Consider the following 23,095-nt stretch of genomic DNA (forward strand, 5'->3'; position numbering starts at 1 on the left):
TTGTAGTGTTTCTTACGGTATATACTCAGGATTCTTTCAAATGCCCTGCATCTGAACCCCCTTTCCATGCTTGGGAACTCACCTACATTATACATCTTGGTGGGGGACAGGAAGTACCTCAAAATGAACAAGTTCAGACGCCAGCTTTATCAGGATGGCCTGCAGTCAGGGATTAGGTCTTGTCAACTGGAGAGACCTGACTTGAATTTCAGACTGGGAGCAAGTGACACAAAGAGGTAGACTCTTTGTGTCTACCAAGGTAGACTTGCCTCCACTTGGTGGGAAGAGGGCAGAGTTTGCTAACGCTAGGGTGACCTCCAGTTGCAGCAGTAGGAGGAGGGGCCAGAGCAAGGTGGCCTCAAATCAGGCTCTGCAGCCCTCCTAGGAGTTCTGGGAACTACCTTGCATCTTTTTTTTTTTTTTTTTTTTTAAATGAATCCTGTCTCTTCAATCTTGTTTTTGCAGTAGATTCTATTGTTTGTAACTAAGAACCCAGGAGGATGCACCTTCTTCGACACGCATCATGGAAAATGTCATTTGCATTCGGAGTGAATGATGCCAATATATAGAAAAAAGTGGAGTCAAGACACGGGAAAGTGATCTTACAGGACAATCTGGGTCTTTAAGAGGCCCCGAGGTTGCCGCTCTTGGAGCTGACAAAGTCCCACTTTTGTCTAGGGTAGCCTGAGGTGGGTTTCTGTGACTTGAAATTGAAAGAGTTCTGCAAACACAGATGATAGCAAATTAATATTATATATGGGAGCAAATTAATATTATTATATATATATATAATATTATAAGTTAATATTATATATATATGACTCAAACATAGTCATCTCCTGTGACCCAGGAATCATTTTTCTATTCTTCGGAAATAATTTAAAATGTTGAAAAGCAACACCAAAATCGCTGGAGTGAGGCCAATGGCTGCCTACAAAAGTGCTTTTGGATAACAATATCCACGATGTTGGAAGCAGTTGTGGCTAATTCCATGCTTAGCGTTTTCAGACCTTTCGCTCTTCATTTGAAACATGGTTTCATTGCCACTTAGTTTTAGTCTATGTCTCTCCGTTTAGCTCCTCCCTGTGCTGTCCTCTGAGTCTTTGGAAACTGCCTTTTGAGGCTCAAAATTGGCATAAACTGTGAGACTGTGTAAATGGTTATTTGCCTCTCAGACCAAATTGCAGTTGGGCGCCGCAGGTCTGAAAGTGCCCTGAAGAGGCCACGTTGCAAAACACTACACGTGATCTGAATGTGTTCATGCTTCTAAAAATATTCTTTACCCCGAAATCTGCTTTGGAGGCCTCTGACCGAAGCCCAGCAAACTAATTACAATGGTCTGCGGAAGATGCAAGGTTCTTTGGCGACACACCAACCGCTCAGACTGAGATTCAGGAGACCTGAAGTTTGGTCCGTGTTGTCTATTCACTGTGGCCTTGGAAAGCCTGTTCTCGCTAAGTCTTAGACTCCATGTATGTGGAAGACATTGGGTGAGATGTTTTTTATAGCCCTTTGTGGCTCTCAGCACCTATGCTTTATGATTCCTTATAAGGTAGCAGTTTTCAAAAAAGCCTGAGATGAACTCAGTTTAGGAGTGCCTTTACGCAGTACCCAGAGTCATGGGAGGAATTTGCCTGGATGCGTTCCCCTTTGAAGGAACCTGTCCCAGAGTCCTCAGAATCAAGTCTCCTGAACCAAGGCTGGGAGCCTGATTTGGCCCCATTTTTTCTCCCAGCTGGAGGCACATGGGGAGGTGCGCTGAAATGATGCTGGGACATCTTACTGAACCAGCTTTACAGCCTACCGTTTAATCTCAAGACCAAGCACTGGAAGTAGGTATTATGTGACTTTACTAGGAAGGAAACTGAGGTCCAGAAAGTCATAATAATAGTCAACAAGTGAGAAGGCTGGGATTCAAACCCATGGTTTTTGGTTTTAATGCCTGTGATTTTTTAAAAAAATATTTTTATTTATATATTTGACAGACAGATCACAAGTAGTCAGAGAGGCAGGCAGAGAGAGAGAGGAGGAAGCAGGCTCCCCGCTGAGCAGAGAGGCCGACGCGGGGCTTGATTCCAGAACCCTGAGACCATGACCTGAGCCGAAGGCAGAGGCCTTAAACCACTGAGCCACCCAGGCGCCCCTGTAATTTTTCTTTTTCTTTTCTTTTATTTATTTTTTATTTATTTATTTTTAAAAAAGATTTTATTTATTTATTTATTTGAAAGGCAGAGATCACAAGGAGGCAGAGAGGCAGGCAGAGAGAGAGAGAGAGGGAAGCAGGCTCCCTGTTGAGCAGAGAACCCGATGTGGGACTCGATCCCAGGACTCTGAGATCATGACCTGAGCCGAAGGCAGCGGCTTAACCCACTGAGCCACCCAGGCGCCCTGATTTTTCTTTTTAAAGATTTTTATTTATTTATTGGCGAGAGAGAGATATCAAGAGAGAGCAGGAGTGGGGGACGGGGAGAGGGAGAAACAGACTCCCCGATGAGCAGGAAGCTCAACACAGGGCTTGATCCCGGGACCCTGGGATCATGACCTAAGCTAAAGGCAGATGCCCAACCAACTGAGCCACCCAGGCATCCCTAATGCCTGTGATTTTCCCTCTGCTTCACAGACATCCTGCAAGTGAATACTATTGAAGCAAACAGTGACATACACATTCAGAGAGAGTGACATGTGGCTAAATCCCACCTCTCGGTTTTAATGCTACAACAGAGCTCCTTAAGAGCACTTTGGCCAAATCCATCTTTGTCTCTTATTCTTGGTGTGACCTTCAGCAAGTTAATCTTCCCAAACCTGAGTCTTCCCACCTGTAAAATGGGGAGGAAGGTAATCCTCACACAGAGGTTGCAAGAGTTAAATGGAAGTGCTTAGCACAGTGAAGGTGAGTGACACAGAAAGAAACCAAACTGCAGCAGATTCTCCTGTTTCTGCTTCCAGATTTGCTCACATATCCATCCACTTATCTCTATCACTGTCACCATCTCAGTCCAGGCGCCCCAGACAGAAGCCTAGAATTGATCTTCTATTTCCATCCTTGTCCCCCAGATATTAACTTCCCACACAGGAGCCAAAGTATATATTAAACTGGGTATCAGGTCAGCTCTCATCTTGGATCTTTCTCATTAGAAGTAGGATCCAATCTCCCTTCATCACCATGGCACCTTGATCCCTCTAGACCTTCCCCTGCAGCCGTTTTTCATACTGCTCACCTTACTGCTCCCCACCAACTCTCCCCCACTCCCCACAGCCCTTTGGGTCTCTAGTCAGTTCCCCAGATTCTAAGCGCCCTCTGCCCTCTGGGCACAGGACTCAGGATGTTCTCCAGAGCTGCAATCCAGTTCTCTGCTCAATGGGCTTCCTCTCATCCTTCAGGTCTCGGCAAAAATGCCTCCACTTAGCAAGGTGTTCTCGGACTACTCTGGTCAGAAACCTTCCCTTTTACCCTCTATTTCAAACCTTTGTGTAGAGTTAGTTTACACAGCAAATTTATCATAATTTGTGATTTTGGTAATTCAGTGTGTACGCGTAATGCAGATGGTACTCAACCCACCTTTTTTCAGATACTTTTACCATTTCAGTGCAATCCAGCCTGACTTCCAATAGTGGGCTCCTACAATTTTAGGAAGCCTCCCCTGAGCTTCTAGAATCTACTTCACTCCTTGGGACATCTCTTAACCAATGACTGACAGGCATATGGGTATAAATACCCAAGATCTTTCACCTCTTGGCCAGGATAATTCTGAGCTACTTTCCAGAGCTTTCCTAAAGGATGAAGTTCCAGTCACCCCCTGTGGTAACCAGCTTCATAACACACCTTGACTAGCCACCATCCCTCCTTTGTATAAATCTTTGTATATCTCCACTCTCCTGCCAATGTCATTACACCTCCCAAATCATCTGTAGGCACTCAATCTTCATGACAGGGTCTGATTCTGGGGTACCAACTAAGACCATGGAGTTCTTGGTTCTTTTCATCTTTCCTGGGAGAGTGTACATTATATGTCTATCTTGTTTATGGTCATACTGTAGTGCCTTGTTTAGTATCTGGCACCTTGCAAACACTCAGTATATGTTTAGGTCATGACTGCATACCAGGGGTATTATTACTACAGTGCAGAATATCTTCATTTTATTGAGTTTATGCCAGCAGCCTACCATACACCCACAGAAATGTTAAATGTGCCCTCCAAAACTTAGAGCCAAAGAAAAGGTATGTTCTCTGGTGTTTGCAAGAATAACGTTCCTGTTAAAGTGTTGCTTTAGCAATGCTTGTTATACCTAGAGATTCTTCACTGGGAAGAGATCCCAAGACAGATTCTCTAGGAGTCTGGCAATTCTTCCTGAAGCCACCCGAAACCCAGTGTATAAATACTTCAGAGATCTCTCAGAGGACAAAACTCTGTTATGCTTATTTGTGCATGGTTTAAACAGAAAGCAAGTGGACGCTGGACCGGGTGCTCTCAGTGAAATAAGATGAATACCAATGCAGAGAGACTGGCAACTATAATAGGGAAGAATAACAAAAATCATTCACATGTGTTCAGCAGGCATTCACGGACCGGTCCTTGAGTGTGTCATGTGTAGTATCTCATTTAATCCTCAGAGCCAACATATGTGGCAGGTAATGTTACTCCATTCTCAGAGGGAGAGATCAGGGCTCAGAGAGATTAAATGACTTGCGTAAGGTCTCACAGCTAACAAGAGGTAGAACTGGGATTTCTAATCAACTACTACGACTTCACATTCCTGCTCTTTTTCTTCAATCTCACCCCCTGGGTTAAGAATATTGAAAAACCAGCTCACTAGATGAACTAAGTGAAGTATTTCAGCCTGAAGAAGATAAGAAATAAGAATAAAATGCACCTCTTCTAGCTGCCTTCACCAACCTGTAGTCACTCATGGAAAGAAAGGACAAGTATGTTTTGTTGGCTCAGTTTCAGGAAGACGTTTCTAATACTGTTGTCAGAGGTGGAGGGAACAGAGTGTGTTCAGGCACAGAAGACTCCCCCATGCTGGAGATTTAAATGCACCAGTTCTGTGGCAAGTCTGAGAGGGCTGAAGTGCAGGAGAGGTGGATGGCTGGCTTGGAGGACATTTAAGATCTCTTTTAGACATGTCACTCTAGAATACAAAGGAATTAGAAGCCTCACTCAATCCCTGCACATATGGTTGGTCTTATGTAGTTCTGGAGTGACAAGATTTACAAAGGTTACATGACCTGAGAGAAATTTACAAATGCCACATTAATACATTAAAGAAGGTATATGCTGTTTATACTCTTTGCATAAGAGAGGCAGAGCTAGTGTTGCTGCAAGGTTAACCAGCATAATGTCAAGAGTGGTCAAGAATGTGGGCTTGGAGTCAGTCTACATGAGTAACTTTGGGCAAACTACTCAGTATTCTTGAACCTCCGTTTCCTTGACTGTAAAACAGTGTTGCTCTGCGGATTTGAAATTTTGCAGATGAAGTATTTAGCACAGCCCCTTGAAGACTCTAAGGCCCCATAACTGGTGGTACCTATTTTTCCAGAAACTTTTATTTCTGAAAAACGTAAATCCAAATTCTTGTGCATCATACTCTGTAAAATACGAAAAGGACAAGTTTTACATTTGAGATGCTAGAATCTGGAGGTTCAGAGAATCTGGGACTTTTCCTGTAACTGCAGTAGCTGTGAACATCTATTAAGGACTCAGATACATTTCATGTCACATGGCTGGTTTTTCCGCTAAGGTAGGATTAGAAGCTGACTTTCCTGAATTTCAGGCTCTTTTTGTCCCCACCTATAATGGACCACTTTGCCTGTCCAGATGACAGGTTTCCAAGAGGAATGGAACCTAAATATTTTGTTCTGACTCTGTTTACATTTCTAGGCAAAGGAGAGCAGTTCTGGATCAGAGCTTGTTCTAACTCCTGATAACGTTATCTCCCCAAATTCTGGCCCTTGTGGACTTGGCCCCTTGATTATTTTGCTTCCCTTTCCTCTTTTCCCTCCCTGGTTTCTGTTACCCCAGTGTAGATCATAGATGCAAACTTTTCTGCCTTTCTCTTCTCTAACCTCCTCTTTTCTCTGACTCCATTCCTCCTGTCTCGTTTCCCTAATCATCTAAACTCATTGTTACTACTTAAAACCTTAAGTTTCTGACCAAGTGGCACCCAGTCAAGACACAGCATTTCATTAACATGGAACTGAGCTGGCCACAGATGACATTATACTCTGGAAGCTTATCAGCAACATTAGAATGGTACTCTTGGTGCCAACAGTTCCCACCCAGCAATGGTAGTTAGTGCAGTGCTCCGTGAAACTCCAAGGGAACCACCATGCTTGTCTTGGTCCCCTGGACTGATCTGGTTAAGAGCCCAGTCCTTGGAAGCAGGTAGACCTGGTTCACATCCTGGTTCTGACACTTCCTAGCCACTTTTCTAAAGTGAGAAAATATCACAGACCTCCACGTGTTATTTGGAGGATTTAAGGAAAACCATGGCTATCTCGCACAGTGTCTGGCACCCGATATGAATGAACCATGTCATGGCCGTTGGCTACGGTGCTGACTGGTCACCACGTCCTCGTCCTGTCTGGCTTCTCTCCTTCCTGGTCCCTCCCTCCTTGCCCAAGCAATCAGGACAAACATTGCACAGGATGAGGTCTACTTGCTTCGCTGGGCCTTGGCATAACCATTAGAATGGGGAAGATAGGAAACCCAGAACATGTCTCAACTGCAAAATTTAACAACAATGAAAATGAAATCCTAGTGTTTCAGAACCTTCAGAAAAGAAGAAGATGGGAAATGTCCTTCCTGTTCAAAGGCAGGCTTCTGTGTCCCAGGTCTTTCTGTGATCTCTCAGGAGGAAGAGAACGTGGCCATCTCCCTCCATTCTTCACTCACTCTATTCCCCCTGCCTTCAAGCATGGAGACAGTCCACATGGATTTCCCTCATGTATGGGAATTTACCACTCCAAGGAGAAATTTGAAATTCAGAAGATGGTCCTTCCTGCTTCTCCAGAGAGCCAGGAAGGGAGTTTTCTCTTCTGCCCCTCCTTTTCTCACCTTCCCTGTTAATCAAGCAGAAGTCCCAAATGAGATTGACGGCAGCCTTGCTTTTCTCAGATCCATGCAGCTTGGTGGTATCAGCAACACCCCTCCTGAACACAGCTCTGCAGAGTTCTATTCTTGCCCCATGCCCACTGATTCTGCTGCATTGCCTTGGCAACAAATTAAAATACTTCTATGTGTGCATCGATATCATCCCTCATTCTGCAGATCCAGGGCACCCTGCTCAGAGGGTTGTGGCATGTCAGGCAGTTGGTGCCCTCTCTGGCTCCATTCTGGTCTGACTTCTTTTTTCACCTCCCAATTACCTCTGAATCCCCTGTAAGCACCTACGTGCCATTCCTAACACACCTGGCTTGACGTCAAGAAACACCCTTGTCAACAAGACAGGGGCTGGAAGGGATCCTGGGAACAAAATGGCTGGTATATCCCCTTTCCCTCTAGCCTCAGGGGAAGACATCAGGAGCTCCTGAGCCATGAAGCTGCTGAGTCTAACTGCAGCTTCTTACAACAAGGCAAGCAGCACGCGTTCAGTCATTAAATATTTACTGAAAGCTGTTTGCATTTCAGCCAGTCTGCTAGGGACAGAGGAGACAAGATACCTCCTTAACCTTATGGAGCTTATAGTTCAGCGGCAGAGAGAAGTGACTGGAAAATGCTATACCGTCTGATGCGTGCTGTGGAAGCCAGAGAGCTGGGGCCTCTGGGAACTTGAGGAGGAACCTATGGCCAGATTAGGACTTTGAAAGAGGGCTGACTTCCCAGAGGAGTGAAGGTTACACTGAGACCTAAGCATGGGCTGCAGTGGCCACGTGGGCCAGGTTCCTGACTGGTGGAGAGTTTCATTCTCGCCTGGCTGAACCCCTGGTTCTGGGCTGGGGTGATCTGTTTGAGGCACCCCAGGAGTATATGCCTTGATTCTTCTGCTCTCTAGGCTAAAGTTTTCCCATGAGCCTCTCAAGGGAGAGTAACAGTGAATAGTCCAAGTTCTCTCATCTCTTCTCTTGGCTTTCCATGCTACACATGTGCACAGTGGCTGAAAGGTACAGGGTCCAAAACCAGCAGCATCAGGACTATGGTGTCAGGACTCACCACCCAAAGTATGTGCCTCTCAGTTATTCTGAGGATTGCAATCCTCTGTATCACAGGTTTCTGTGAATGCCTGGGTGATTAGGAATCAGACCATCTGCAACCTCCTTAACTGCCCCAAACACAGATAGAAGATGCTATAAATTTTTATCTGTAACAGTTTTCTCATATGTTATCTCATTTGAACATAAACTGAGCACAAATCTCTTACATGAAGGTAGAGGCAATAGGAGCACCCATCTCAGGGGCCTGTAGAAAGTATGAAGTGAGACTCCGCTAAGTAAAAGTGCTTCACCCAGTGTCTGGCCCACAGTGAGTCCTTCAAGATTTATTAACTGCAACATAATTTTTAGTTCACATGGCTCTCTCGAAAGACCGTAAGCTCTTTGAGAGCAAGGATCATATGTTACTTATTTTTGTTTGACATTGGAGCCCAGAAAATGGTCTTCATAAAAAGCATTCTAACATATCTGTTGAATGAATGGGAAGTAACAGCAACCATGCCTCACATTCACTGTCACTGGGCTTACTGTGTGTCATGTCCCGTGCTAAGAACATTATAAGAAGTATCTCGATTTATCCTCTGAAGGAGGCCCTGATCGCTGTTACTCCATGTCTACAACGTGGTAAAACAGCAGTCCAAATGCAGTAAGTGTGCTGATACTTTAGAAGGGAGTGCAAGCGGACAGTTAGCCTTTACTAGGAGCTTACTTTGTCCAGACCTTGGCTAAGCACTTTACAGGTATCAATTTGTTAAATCTTCCCAATAACCCGAGGAGGTGAGCTTTCTGTTTCCATTTTATATAGCAATAATGCTCAGAGTCGCTTAGTAACTTACCCAAAAGCACAGGCGGTACATGAGTTGAGAGCCATTGTTTTGAATCACAACATACTTATTTACTTAGTTTATTGGAAGACTAAGCTCAGAAGCAGCAGAAAATCAGAATATATATTTTAAAAACAATACTAAAATGCCTTTTCCTTCTTATTCAGAAAGAAGTTTGAAAACACACACGCACACACACACACACGTACTTAGGGCAATGGAGTTATTACTTAATGGGTACAGTTTCAGTATAGAATGCTGAAAAAGTTCTGGAGATGAACAGTGGTGATGGTTGCACACCACCGTAAGTGAATTAATGCCCCTGAACTGCACACCTAAAATGACTGAAGTGGTAAATCCGTATATTTTATAATATATGTGTGATGTCGATTTGACAGTGCCAAAGGTACAGGGCCATGTTCCTACTTGAATGCTGTCTTCCCTTCCTACTGGAGGCCAGGTCAATTCAGCTAACAACTCTAGCAGCAAATTCTTTCACAGCATCTTTATTTTTGTCATTGGTAGCCCTGTGACTAAGTGTCAATTAACTCAAGATAATGTTTCTCCCAAGATCAAAGGAGCACACAAAATTTTTGGTATCTGATGCAAAGTTTAGCCATACATGGAGTGGCATTTCCTATGCTTGGAGGGTTAGTGATTCCTGAGCTAAGTGGTTTTGAACTTGGCCCACTGTGTCTTTCAGGGAGTGCTGTCACCCAGAAAGGTATTAGTAAGGTGATTCACATCTAGAAGATTTCAGTCACTGCATGACTTTACACCAAAAATAACGTGCTGCTCATTCCTCCCATAGCTCTCTAATGGCTTGATTCATGAAGAGTTCATTCTTGCATCATCAAGAGTTATTCCATGATTCCATGAGGTCAACCACAGACATGAAGGTATTCATTTATTTATTCATTCATTTATAAAATATTTGGGGGTTCCTAATATGGGCCAGGCTGTGGGCTGGGTGCTCTGAGCACTGTACTGAGAAACCAAAAAAGTTGCTTATTCCTCTTGGGCTTAGATAAAAGACTGGAGAAATGACAGAGATCAGAGGCGAACTCAGCTAATAATTGAGTCCTCGAGTCTGAGGCCAGGAGCATCTGTGGTATGAGGTTGCACCGGTGTGGGCTTTCAAGACGGAGCCTGGTACGGAGCAGGTGCTTTGAAGATTTCCGTTGAACGCCCTGGCTTCTGAGCTGGGGTCTGGAGCTGTATCCCCTGGGGCTGACACACAGACCCAAGTTGCAGGAACCTGCCCATGACAAAGGGACTTTTCTTTCCCTGCCTGTGCTCTACCACCTACTTTGTACACACTGGCTGCCATTCCTATCTGCTAGGGTTACTGGGTATCCCAGCCATTTCAATGGGGGAAAATGGCTGTGTCTGCCAGAAGGTGGACACGGCTCCTCACTTGCCCAGTAAGCTCAGCCAGCCACTTTAGCAGTGTTTGGCTGCACTGAATCCCTTAGGCAGATACAGCCCATGGGCCATGAGATGACACAGAACCAGTGTGGTTGTGGAGAGACTTTACCATACAGAGTACCCAACATGTGTCTTTCCAGTGGTGGTGAGGCTAGGTATCCAGTTACCTGGTCTCTACTGCGTCTGTTTCCTTCTCCCTCTCCTCCAACTCTGATTCTACTCCAGCTATTCCTGTCCTGTCTTACCTAGCACCCACGTGCCCAGAACAGATGCTGCCTTTTCACCCCCTGACCATGTCTTTCCTGATCATTAAAACACCTGTTTTTTTCTAGGAAATTTCTTTTGGTTGGCCAAGTTTCATTTCTCTCAAAATGAATCACCTCACTGACATTTTAGTAAATGTCATTTATTAATCATCATTTTAATAAATCATCATTTCTTGAGTCTAAGACTTCCCTGTCTTAATTGACCTTACTGAGTTATAATTTGTAGAGGAAAAAAATGCAACTATTCTTAAGTGTACAGTTTGATAAATTTAGACAAACCTATACACCATCACATAAAACATTTGCATTATCCCTCACCAAATAACTATGTGGTTTGCCATTTGTAGAATTTTATATAAATGGAATCAGACAATACGTAAGCTACCCCTTTCTTTATATCTTAACGTTTCTAAAATTGGATGTATCTTACAGCGAATATCAAACATGGTACTATTTCCTTTTTCCCTTAAGTGCTATAAAGAAAATTGTAACACATCTTCTAATGGTTTGACAGCGCCAAAGGTACAGGGTCATGTTCCTACTTGAAATGCTGCCTTCCCTTCCTACTGGAGCCAGGTCTAATGGGTAATATCTCTGAGTCAGGGGTGTGTGTGTGTCTGTGTGTGTGTGTGTGTGTGTGTGTGTATCACACACATTTATATATATATGTATATATATATATCCACTTATGTGTATATATATATGTGTGTGTGTGTTATTGACTAGTTGGTTTTGCCACTAGAAAGTAAGCACTGGAAAGGTGAAAATCCTAACTTTGCTGTCTTCCCCTAGTGCTTACACAGCTGGACACTGGTAGGAGCTAAAGAAACACTACAGAAGGTGGTGACAGTGAGTTTCAATTCCAAAAATATCTTCTAATAGCAAGAACTTGCCTGAAACTCTTCTTGGAATGAGTCCGTAGTTTCTAATTACAACACAGTTTCTCTTTGTGGGCTCAGCTGCCTTTGCATTAGTAGGAGACATTTTCCCAAATTTGTCGCATGTACAATTAATACTATTCAAGGTATTAATAAAAGGGAGGAGAGGGGCATGCCACTGTCAAAGAAATGTGGGAAACATTTCTTATTATAGTTTATCACTTAGAGATTCCTACTTCATCAGCATGCTAAAAGTTCTGACAAGTGCTGCTGCAAAGAAAAAAAGTTTAGTTCTCTTCTTGTGTGTGTGAAGGTTTTATTTATTTATTTGAGGGAGAAAGTGAGAAAAAGAGAAAATGAGTTGGGGGTGGGGGAGAGCAGGAAAAGGAAAAGCAGACTCCTTCTTCGCTTGAGCAGGGAGCCCAATGCAGAGCTCAATCCCAGAACCCTGGGATCAAGACCTGAGCCGAAGGCCGATGCTTAACTGACTGAGCCACCCAGGTGCCCCTGTTTAGCTCTGTTTTAAGCTTGAGTTTGTTTGACCCTGATCGTGAAAGAACATCCATCTGTAGCGTGTAGATCACGCCTTGTGAAAGACTGCTCTAATATGTATGCATGATTTAAGAAAGAAATGAGAAAGAAAATGAGAAGGAAAGTGAGGAGAGCTGTATCTGAACGGGGCCCAGCTCAGCCCAAAGTTATGCAGTGGCGTCTGCAACAGGAGAGATGAAGATGCTTTTTGTGAGTAAAATGACTGAACAAACGTTCTACCTCCCGCTCGCATCATCTCTCTATCCTGTGAAGGGCCGTATGGGCAGGCAACCTTTCCTAAGAGGAAAGGAAAACAACACAAAAATATGTGTTGGCTAATCCCTTGGGTGACCTGCCCTGAGTGGTAGGTAATTGAGGTTGCGTTGGGAGAGACCGCCGCCCCACCCCTCTGCCTTGGCCACCCTCTGGGAGCGGAGCTGCTGTGCGTGTCCCACCCTTCGCCAGACAGCTTTAACTGATGAGAAAACTGAAACAGGTAATAGGATCGCTCGTTAAAACACAGAGGAACGCACCTGCAGAAACTACCCTGGCCATTCAAATGATGGCCAAGTCCTCAAAAACAGTACTGACCCAGTCCGCGAAGAGATGAAAAGAAATCAGACTGGGCCAGGTGATATCAGGCAGAGACTATAAGATGTGTACAAGAGCTCTCTTCCCATCTCAAAAAATATTTTAAACATCAGACAGTAAAACAGACTCTTTTTTTCTTTCCTGGTATACATGCCTGTGAATTTTAACAGATACCTGGACTCCTATAACCACCACCATTGTCTGGGTACAGAACAGTTGCCTCACTGAAGAAAACTCCCTCATGACCCTTTCTGGTCACATTGTCTCTCGAAACACCATAGTCTCCAGCAACCACTCAGAACCATTATTTTCTATCACTATAGTCTTGTCTTTTTAAAACTCCCCTTCCTTTCCCTATCCCCTCTGCTTCATTTTTAAATGGAAGTCTCTGGATGTTTATGTGAGGCGGAACTCCAAATCCCATGCCAGCAGACTCTCTCCTCTACTGTTACTATTTTGTTATTTTCTGTTGCTAACATTTATCAGCATCTGTGATGTGCCAGGCATCTGTACTCATTTTACATACATTATCTCATTTTAATCTTACAATAGGCTCATGATAGATGCACACCATTATTATCTCCATTATACAAACACGGAAACTGGGGGTAAGAGAGGTTAAGTGACCTGCCTAAAGCAAATTGAATCCCAGCACAAACCCAGCTCTATCTGATGACATATCCCTAACATTATGGTAAATAATAAAAGGGAATGGATTGTAACTAGGAAAGATGTACACAGAGAGAGGCTGGGGGCAGAGCCAATTTGGCACCATATGGTTTTTAAAAAGATGCACCAACCATCTGGGTCTCCTGACTTCTCCACCTTAGCTCCTGCTTTATGTCTTCCTCCACCTGTCGCATGCGGTCCTTGCTGACCCAGGTGGCCTCTGCTTGCTGTTTTCAGAGGCTTGGGTTAGTTTTAGTCTCCTTGCCAATTTTGCAGAAAGCACTGTCTCTGTCACAGGACACAGCAGCTGAGACCCAGAGAAGAAGCTGGATACCTTCTGGTTTCTACTTAGCTCAATTCCCTTGTGTGTTTTCTGACCTGATTTCCCCCCCTCAGGTGCTTGCAACACCAGCTAAAGAAGTTTCTAGGACACAGCCACCTGGTCTGTGCGCTGGAGGTGGCAGGTGTGTTCTCGCTGAGCTGGGGCAAGCGAGACAGAAATGTGTGTGGTTGGCATGATGTGTAACAAAGAAGAGAGAAAGTCCGGCCCTACAAGACCTGGGGCAGAGACATTTGTGCTGGGGATAGAGAGGCAGGAGACAGGCAACTAGAGAAGTTACGGAAGAATCAGAGATGCTGGGAATGGAAAGTTCTTCACCTACATGAGGTGTTCGTTTGAGCTTGTTATTTGGGGAGAGAAGCCTGCTAGCGAGTTTTCTCCTGGAATCAGTTCCTAGCTCCTTCAGGGTCTTGGAAGTGGGCTGCTAAGCCAGTGCAAGTTGGGAAGAATCACACATCTGAATCACAGCCATGGGTCATGTGGAGAAAATTCAAACAGGCCAGAAATCAGGATACCAGGGACCATCTTTGGATGGCACTCTATTAACAAGCGGGTGAAAGAGGACGCGCAATTTAGAGCAAAAAGTCCTGAGTCACTTCAATAACAATACCAGCTAACATTTGCCGAGCATGAGCCGTCCCGTGCTAAGAGCTAATTGACATGAATCACCTCATTTATTTCTCCCAGCAACCCTCTGAAGTAGGCGCTGCTATTATCTTCAATTCACAGATGGGGAATTGAGGCCCTGAGGTTCAAGGGACTCACCCAAAGTATACAACTGTCGAGCAGCAGCAGGAGGATTTGAATTCTTATATTTTTCAAATCTAAGCTTGCAAGTTTCACTGCTTTCCTGCCTGTCTTAATTCAGAAATATTTCTAAAAATTCACACAGTAAGGAGGAAGAGAGATCAGCTATTCAGGAGGCTGTAATCTTCTCGAAGGCATGCAAAGTTCCTTCTGCCTAACTGCTGTGAGGGAAGCAGTAAGAACTGGTAGGGTTTGCGTGGCGGGAGGCTGTCCAAGGGTCTGTTGATCTCACCTGTTGGTCTGAAATAACCGCATGCTGTAGGAACCGACAGCCATGCCTCAGGTTTTCTTTTTACCCAGTAGGCTTGGGAGGGTTTTGGACAGGTAGGCACAATGGACTGTTTTTTTCTCTCTTTGGCTGGCACCAGGAAGTGGGACTATTGGATCCATCTGGCATGCCGACTGGCACGAGAAAGCACCAGGCCTCTCTGAGCCAACAGAAAATCCCGACGAGCTCGTCTATTAGACGAGCCTGGGTGAGCAGAACAGACTTTGGGCTTCACGAACTCCCAGACAGGGAGGGAAGGGAACTCTTAGAGAATGTCAGGTTAACACCGTGGCCCCTGGAAGAGGTGTTTTACAAAATGGTACCCTGAGACAACAGGTTATTTATGCCCTCTTCAGGGAGTACTTTATACTTAGTATTATCCTGGGCTGGACTCGTCCCAGACTGAAGTTCAGTAATAATACCCATTTCACCGTCCTGCCAAGTGCTATCACTCCTTCTGTGTCTTGTGGAATTCCTCATGCACGGCAGGGCACAATAAACAGTCAATAATAATGTTTACTATGATAATGATCTTCCAAATGCCTTTCATCTAAGGATCTCAACGTGCTATGTAAACACTAATTAGTTAAGCCTCACAATGGCTCTCTGTTTTTACAATATATTTTCCGATTTTATAGAATTTTAAATTGAGACCCAGCAAACTTAAGTGGCTTGTCCAAAGTCATACAGCAGGTTTAAATTAATGATAATGATGATACTCTGCATTTACAGGGCATGTGTTTTCGAAGGCACTGAGAGTGTGTTGCAAAGATAATTTTCACACTGTCCTGGAGGAAGGTAGGGAGCAAGTATTACCAGGGGCTGACTGAACTAGGTAACCTGAGGAGGCAGAGAGGGCGAGGATCTGACCGAGGATGCCAGGGCCTCCTCTGCCTCTCAGGACAGTGCGGCATCCCAGACAAGACTCAGTTCTCTTCACTGAGGGAGGCATGCCTGCTTGTGCCCTCACAGGAAAGACAGCTACATTCTTGGAAGCAGAGACAGGCTGCAGAATGACAACCATATTTACATCCAGGAACAGGTCTGTTCACAGCCCCATTGAGAGAGGCGAAAGGGATGAGAGGAGCCACTTCAAGTAAGGAAGGATGGCTAAGAAAACGAAGGCAACGGGGGTGGCTGGGGGAGGCTGCCAGCTCTGCTCTCTTGCAGAGTATCTTCACTAAGGCAGGGCCCGCCTGAAAGCAGCAGCCGCCCACAGCCTGCTTCTGGGCTGCTGCCTCCCGACAAGGACTTGTTCCAGTGCGGCTCAGATGATGGGCACGACCCCGTCACTGGCACCTTTGTCTGATATTACAAGTCCTTGTGAAAGAGTTCCAGGGACATGCAGTATCTTACCGGCTGTCTCTTACATATCACCACCTCTCAGTCCCACAGTTCCCTATGCCAGGAGGGGCCTGGAATCTTCTACGGTTCAAAAACTTGGCAGCCCTGGATACCTCTGTGGCTACCTTTTCTTAACACAGCCACATCAAAAAAGATAAAAACCTGAACAAAAACATTCCAAGAGGTTAGGGACTTGCCTCCTCCTAGTTTAGCAACACTTTCTTAGCTGTGAAGATACTCCACCAGGAGCCAAGTCAGACCTTGCTGGGTGGGGGAGGGGTGGTTGCTGTGTCTTAGAAATTCAAAGGAGGATTTGCTGACCTCCATGGAGCCCCATTCTCTACAAACAAGGCACTTGAGAGAAGTTTGCTGCCTACCCACACCCTGTCTTTTTCAGGCCTGTGGATTCTGATTGATGAGTAGTCCTTGGGCTAACAGGAAGCCTGAAAGAAAGAAGGATGCCAAGCCCTTTTCTGGAATGTGGTCACACAGAGGAGCACAATACAATGGCAATAAAAAGTCTGCAGTGAAGAAATCACACCAATGCCCCTTTCTTCCCGCTCTCGTTTTCCACCATTGCCACATTCCCCTACTGCAAGGGCAGCTTAGAGATGCACTGAACAGAAGGAGGGGGTGAGCTGTTGAAAGGAACATTTTACAAGTGTCCTGACAGCACATCATAAGCCGATTCTCCTGTGCGGGAAGGAATCCGCGATGACCCTTCCACCCGCTGTTACTCTTCACAACAGAGCTGAGGGACTCTGCCGTTCGCTTTAAAGCGCTTCGCTTTAGGTACGACTTCACAGAAGCCAGCCTTGACTCTCTAAGTGTGCCGGCCACCCAGGTCACGGCTTTCTGTGTCTACTTTGACACAATGACTCCTGGGCTTACAGTGTGCATAATCCCACAGGGCTCACAAGGACTGCGTCCTCCTCTTGAGATGTGCCCTTAACACAGTTTCCCACAAAAGGCTCGCCGCCACGTCAGATGGAGACCTTCCCTCCGGAGCCCTGTGCACGGCTGGCCAGAGCGATTTGCACTATCCAAACACCAAACACACGACTAGGATCTCCCATGCGCCACTCCTGGGCCCTTGCGGTCATGGCAGCCGCTGAGGAGCATTTTAAGTACGTTTGATTCATTTTGTAAAGGAAGACATCTGCAGGGCTGCTGTATACACGTGTTGTACTTCACAGCCCAGCCTTCCGATCAAGCAGTCCACCCACAGATACGGGTTCCTCCTGCACAGTCTTCGGGCGTTCAAGTTATCTTGATAGCTTCCCGAATGCATCATGAACGAGCACTGTCATACTAGCACTTTAGGACTTGGGGTGGGAAGATGGGGTTGGGTAAAATTGAAACAAAACCTGACATTTAACTTCTCAAAGATCTCAAAAGCAAAAGGCAGCTGGATTTGTTTTTCTTTCTTTTCCCCTCCTCCGTATATTTCCCATGCACTGCTTTGGATGCAAACAGCAGAAGTGAAAGATGAAAAATAATCACAAAGGCTTTCTTTGTGCTACTACCTTCTAGACAAGAAGCAGGAGGAGCCTCGGAGACTTGAACAATTCTAAGAATTCCTGGGTGGATGAGACAGGCTCAGGATTCCACCAGGTTTTGGTAAAATGATCACTGCCCACAGAAACTTATCTCTGGGGAATCAGTGGCGGCACTCTTTGAAACCTAACTACAGGAAGATAATCCCTAGCTGCTGGTATACATAAATCCAACCTCTAAATGGACATGATATGAACAAATAAGATCTTTCTTACCCCATCCATGTGGATTCTGATATTAGGCACCAGGCGGAAAGGGCTGGACTGCAGACCTCTGGGGTTAGTCCTGCTTTTCCTGCTGTCCTGTGGGGTCAGCATGCTGGGCCTGCGGAAGGAGCCCCCTCTTCCCAAGCTCTGCCCCGAGCGCACACCATCCAGAAGACGCACGAGCAGCAGGTTGGCTGGCAGTGCCTCGATGCTGCAAAACACCAGGGTCCGGCATTCGGGGCACCTCAGCTCCTTGTGGGCCTTGAAAATCCTCTGGAGACATGGTTTGCAGAAGGTGTGCTGGCACGGGAGGACTTTGGCTGTGACATCGAGCTTTTCAAAGCACACGGGGCACTCCAGAAGATCAAGTAACGTCAGATCATCCATTTTATTTTAAAACTCCAGTCCTGACCTGGAGGGGGAAAGTCCGCATTGTAGGGCGAGCTGGGCCAGGGAGGTAAATCCCTGTCTCTTGGGAGCGTCAGAATTCTTGCCTGTTTGAATGAGAAAGGAAGAGAGGAAAAGAATGTGACTGCTCCGGGAGGTATATCCCACCTACAAGGAGGCAGTGTCTCATAAGACAGTCTGCAAGTTACTTTGTTCCAGCACCCAAGTTTCAAATGACTCATTCTGATTCAGTGCTAGCAGGTAGAAGGCTCAACTCCTGCCTGCTGGATCTCGGAGGGAGCATTCAGCACAGTGACTGACGACTTACTCACTGCTTTTCTTTGTGCAAGCAAGAGCAGTGATAAGAGTGGCCAGTTGAAGTGGCATATGTGCTCCTTTCTCCCACCTAGGGCTGGGAAGGAGCTCCCGTTCCCTGCCAGACAATTGGTTTCGGTTCTCAAATCAAGGCCTCCTCAGAATGCGACTTCTATGAAGCTATCTAGGCCTTCTTCCCTTAGGTTTATCTGTTATCTCCAGCACAAGCAGACAAATTTACATTGATATGTTTATCTGAATCTCATGCAGATGGAGAATTATTTCCTTCACTATACATCCTCCCCCATTATGTTGTTCTAGCAATGTTCAAGAAAAATATCTATGAGAAACCTATTTTCAAAAATTGTTTGCCTTAACTACATGCCAGGATGCTTGGAAGCTTTTTCCTCTCCCTTCTCTCCCTCCCTCCCTCTCCCCTGCCTTTTCTTCCCTGATTATTCTAGCCTCCAAGACAATATTCCTCCCACAAGATGAAGTCACACGGCCTGTTTAGTTACTTTGACAAGTGTTCTCAGTTTCACCTGAAGGAGACAGGAATGCTGGATTGCGGTCACAACCTGCAAAAATCAAGATGGAGCAGTGTATACAGGTGTGTGTGTGTGTTTGTGCCTGCTGCTGTACCTGCGTGTGCTCATGAGTGTATGTGTGTGGTCTGAAAACATCCTTATTCCAGAAACCATTTCCTCTTAGACGTCTGGAAAGAAGTCTCCAGTTGAGAGAAGTCTCCTGGGAAGAGGTCATTTGTCCCTCACAAGCGCCAAAATTGTGCACAGCAGCCTGGAAGGTTTGGCGGGAGGGTGGGGGGCCCCACCAGTCAGCAAAGAGAACCTGACACACCAGGATGAGAGATGGCACCTTGCCTTCCTGAGACAACTCTCCAAAGACGTTAGCTCTGGGGAGACGTGCGGGGGGCCACTAACCTTGAGCTTGTAACCCCAGCTGAGTTCAGCTCAGCGCGATCTTCTGCTTGGCCAGGCTCCCTCCAACTCGCTGCCTTTTCCCCAGGAGCCGCCGCTGCTGCTGCTGCGCTTTAAAAACTTTAACAACTCTGAGTCTTACTCATTTCAAGGATCGCCTTACTCAGCCCTGTTAACGCTTTCGCTGCCTGACAGTCGGCAGCACTTTTCTCTTGAGTTCACTCTCTGCTACTGATCTTCCCTTCATGTAACTGAGTTGATTTCTGGGAAAAGATTATAAGGGACAAGATGTAAGCCAACCCTTAAGGCTAAATATTTACAGTTTATATTTTCACTTTTCTCATTTTGTCTCCTTTCCCAGAAGTTGAAACATGCTCAGTTATAAACATGCCAAGGTGACTGTGTTTATTTTAAACCTTTATAAGGATTTGCTGAAAAGGTCAAACATATTAACGGTAGCTATAACAAAGATAAGCCAGCCACCTAAAAAGTACTGCTCCTTAAAAACATAGTTCTTATTTGAATTTGTAGATTTGAGACAGAGTTTTGTGATCTCTTTGCTCAAACTCTTTAAGTTTAAAAAAAAAAAGTCATATCATGGTAGCACATATACATTTTTGAAAAATCAAAGCACAGAAGGGCTTTGAAAAAGGAATGGTTCCAGCCTCTCTCCCTGCCTGGTGCCTACTGGAATCTTTTTATAGCCCCAATAATGCTAACACTTTTATGTCTTGATTTATCAATAATACATTTCATGTAAAGTTACATAGGTATTCAATAAAGTAAATAATCATGATACTATTACTTAACCCCAGAGTAGCTCTTATCTGTGCCAAGCGCTGTTCTACTTTACTTACACACTAACTCATTTAATCCTTTTAGCAAGCTGGTAATACACTGCATTCTTCTTTATCCTCAGTTGCTGAGGAAACTGAGACCCAGGGAGGTCAAATAACTTACTCCAGGAGTCACAGCTAGCAAGAGACAAGTGTTCTGTGCTCTGCATTACCGTGTCTTATGGTGATACAGCTTTAAGGGGAGGAGAGACGGTTGAAGGGTGGTAAACCTCATCAGGGATGGCAGGAAGTCAAAAGATAATGACCCAAGCTGACCAATCAACTTCTTTTGCAAATGAGGCAGCTAGGCTCAGAGAGATCTAGAGATTCCCAGTAAATTAGGGGCAGAACTGGGACTAGAAATTGGTGTTCTTTTTTTACTGTATCTTCTCTCTCAACTTAAGGATGACGATTCTTTATGATGCAGAAAGTACTTTGCTACCACTCCATGGGAAAATCTTAAGAGGGGATCAAGAGGCCCCAGAACAGATGGTGGTGAGTGACATGTTTTACAAAGTTCTTCCATGTTATTTCTGAGAAAGCAAAGATGCATGGAGTTCACAACAGGGGAGAGCTTTGGGATGGAGCAGAGGAAGTTATCTGTCCTCTGAGCAGAGACCTGATTTGAATACATGTCAATTTCGGAAACCATTTTCAACTCTTTTTTTCTCTCTCTTTTATGAAAGGTTTTTGGGGCTTTAGCAACATCAAATCCACTCTGTTGCCTGTCTCCTTCAATTAATGTCTACTTTTATAAATTCTGTGCTCATAAGGAAGCCTCCTGTAGTCTGAAGCCCTTTGTTGTCCCTTACGCTTTTTCCCACTTGGTAAAGCTGAGCCCTCTCCTCTGTGAGCTGCCCTGCAGTCCCCTCAACCTCTAGAAAGTTCTGCTCCAGTGCCAGAACTCTTGCTGCAGGGGTGGGCAACATTCTCTCTCCTCCCCACTCTTGTTCTTAAACACACTCTGCCTCCCTTAGATGCCCAAATCTGCACCACATGCACACACACACATGCTTGCATAAAGACAAACACACACATAACCTTAAGAGTAATATTTATGAAGCACTTGCTGTATGCCACAGACCAGTGCTAAGATTTTAATAGATTATCTCATTAAATCCTCCCAACCACCCAATAAGGTAGGTGGCATAACTTTCCTAGGATTACAAAGCTTCTGATCTGAACCTGGGTTGGCCCAGTCCCAGGGCCTGTGTTCCTTTCCATTATTGCTTCCCACATAATAAAGTCAGGTACATGCCATAAATATACCCATATATCTTTATTGTATAAATCCATACACATTTATACATATGTCCTTATGTACACACCAGTTGATCTCAGAGCCAACCTAAAAGAAGAAGACAGAAACTGCCCAGTCTCATGCACCTTCATGCCATAGCTCAGCCAGTGGTCTCAAGCAGCTTCAAACCCTCCCATCCCTGACAAAACTCAAAAACCCAGTTCCCATTCCAGGAAGGCAGCATAGATCCAGCAGGCTGCTCTGCACTATGTATCTGGCAGTTGAAGATTCAGCAGAATAGAAAAGTGATGGTAGCATCTTAGAATCTTAAGCACTCGTGAAAGACAAAGTTTACACTGAGCAGGAGTGGTCTTTTAACACCTCCTAATTCACACCCTGTAGGTGGTCCCCAACACCACCCACACCTGAAGTTAGTCTTGGTAGAAACTTTTGAAGCTTTTGAAAAAAAGGGGGAGTTTTAAATGGGGATTTCATCCTGGCTTACCCAAATGCTACCTTGGCGTCAAATCAGATGAACAGGTAGTCCTCAAAAATAAACAAAGAGTTGAACTATGCATGCCTTGCCAGACTCCAGGCTCAGTCCACCACCTCCACCCCTCCCACCTCATCAACGCTCTTGTTTATATTACGTACTGGTATGTAATGATTACAGACTGTACTTTTTCCATACCTGTGTGATGTTTGAGTTTCTGCTGCTTGTATTTACCAGTATATCTCCATTTATGTAAGACAAAAAAGAAAACAAAACACACACCCAACAAAAACTTAAATCTGATGATATTGTTCCCCTTTTCACAACTCTTCAGTAGGTTCCTGTTGACCTTAGATAAAACCCAAATCCCTTTTCTGATTTACCAGGCCCAACAGAATCTGGCTCCTACCTACCTCTTCTGCCTCAACTTACTGCACATCACCCCTTCACCCACCCACACCAGTCCCACTGGCTTTTTCTCTTGACTCAGGACAGCTTGTTTTTCTACCAGAATGTATTTGTTCATGCTCTTCTTTCTGTCTGCAACATTTTCCAGTTATATTCTTCCTCCTCTCTTCCTACTCTCCCCCACCCTTTGCTTTTTTTTTTTTTAACCTCCCACCCTCGCAAATTTTAGTTTAAATGCCACTTCCTCAGGGAAGCCTCCCTTGACTCTTATGAATAAAAAGTTTATCATCCTAAACTTATCCTTCATAGCAGTTATCACAACCATAATTCAGTAATTATGTTATAATGATTTAATGCCTGATTCCCCAAACAGACAAGCTCCAAGAAAAGCAAGGCACTTACGTGTCTTGTCACTGCTCTTTCCCTTAAACCTAACCCAGTGACTGGCATGTGGTTGATGTTTAATAAGTGCTTTTGAATGGTTTACTAATGAATGAATGATGTTCTTAAAAAACTGTGTCTGGGCATAAGTACACCAAACTGTTTTTTGTTTTTTTGAGTAGACCCCATGCCCATCGTGGGACCTGAACTCACAACCCTGAGATCAAGAGTCCCGTGCT

At 44.9% G+C, this 23,095-nt stretch overlaps 1 protein-coding gene across 6 annotated transcripts in view; it reads right to left on the bottom strand.

Annotated features, from left to right (window-relative positions):
* Window positions 1-19,721, bottom strand: part of SH3RF2 (SH3 domain containing ring finger 2) — a 122,908-nt gene extending 103,187 nt beyond the window's left edge. The window contains exons 1-2 of one of the 6 annotated variants that reach the window (XR_004284017.1): window positions 19,502-19,714; window positions 17,868-18,352 (exon numbers count right to left, since the gene is read on the bottom strand). Coding sequence is in view for 5 of the 6 variants with exons in the window: in XM_032336291.1 (XP_032192182.1) it covers window positions 17,868-18,245 (378 nt within the window). In the remaining variant the exon portion in view is untranslated. Of the gene's footprint in view, window positions 1-17,867; window positions 18,353-19,501 lie in introns of all 6 variants that reach the window. The other 5 variants (XM_032336291.1, XM_032336295.1, XM_032336294.1 and 2 more) reach the window with 5 other exon arrangements.
* Between the last annotated feature and the right edge of the window lie 3,374 nt (window positions 19,722-23,095).

The sequence above is a fragment of the Mustela erminea genome, chromosome 3 (genome assembly GCF_009829155.1).
Source record: "Mustela erminea isolate mMusErm1 chromosome 3, mMusErm1.Pri, whole genome shotgun sequence".
Taxonomy (NCBI): Eukaryota; Metazoa; Chordata; class Mammalia; order Carnivora; family Mustelidae; genus Mustela; species Mustela erminea.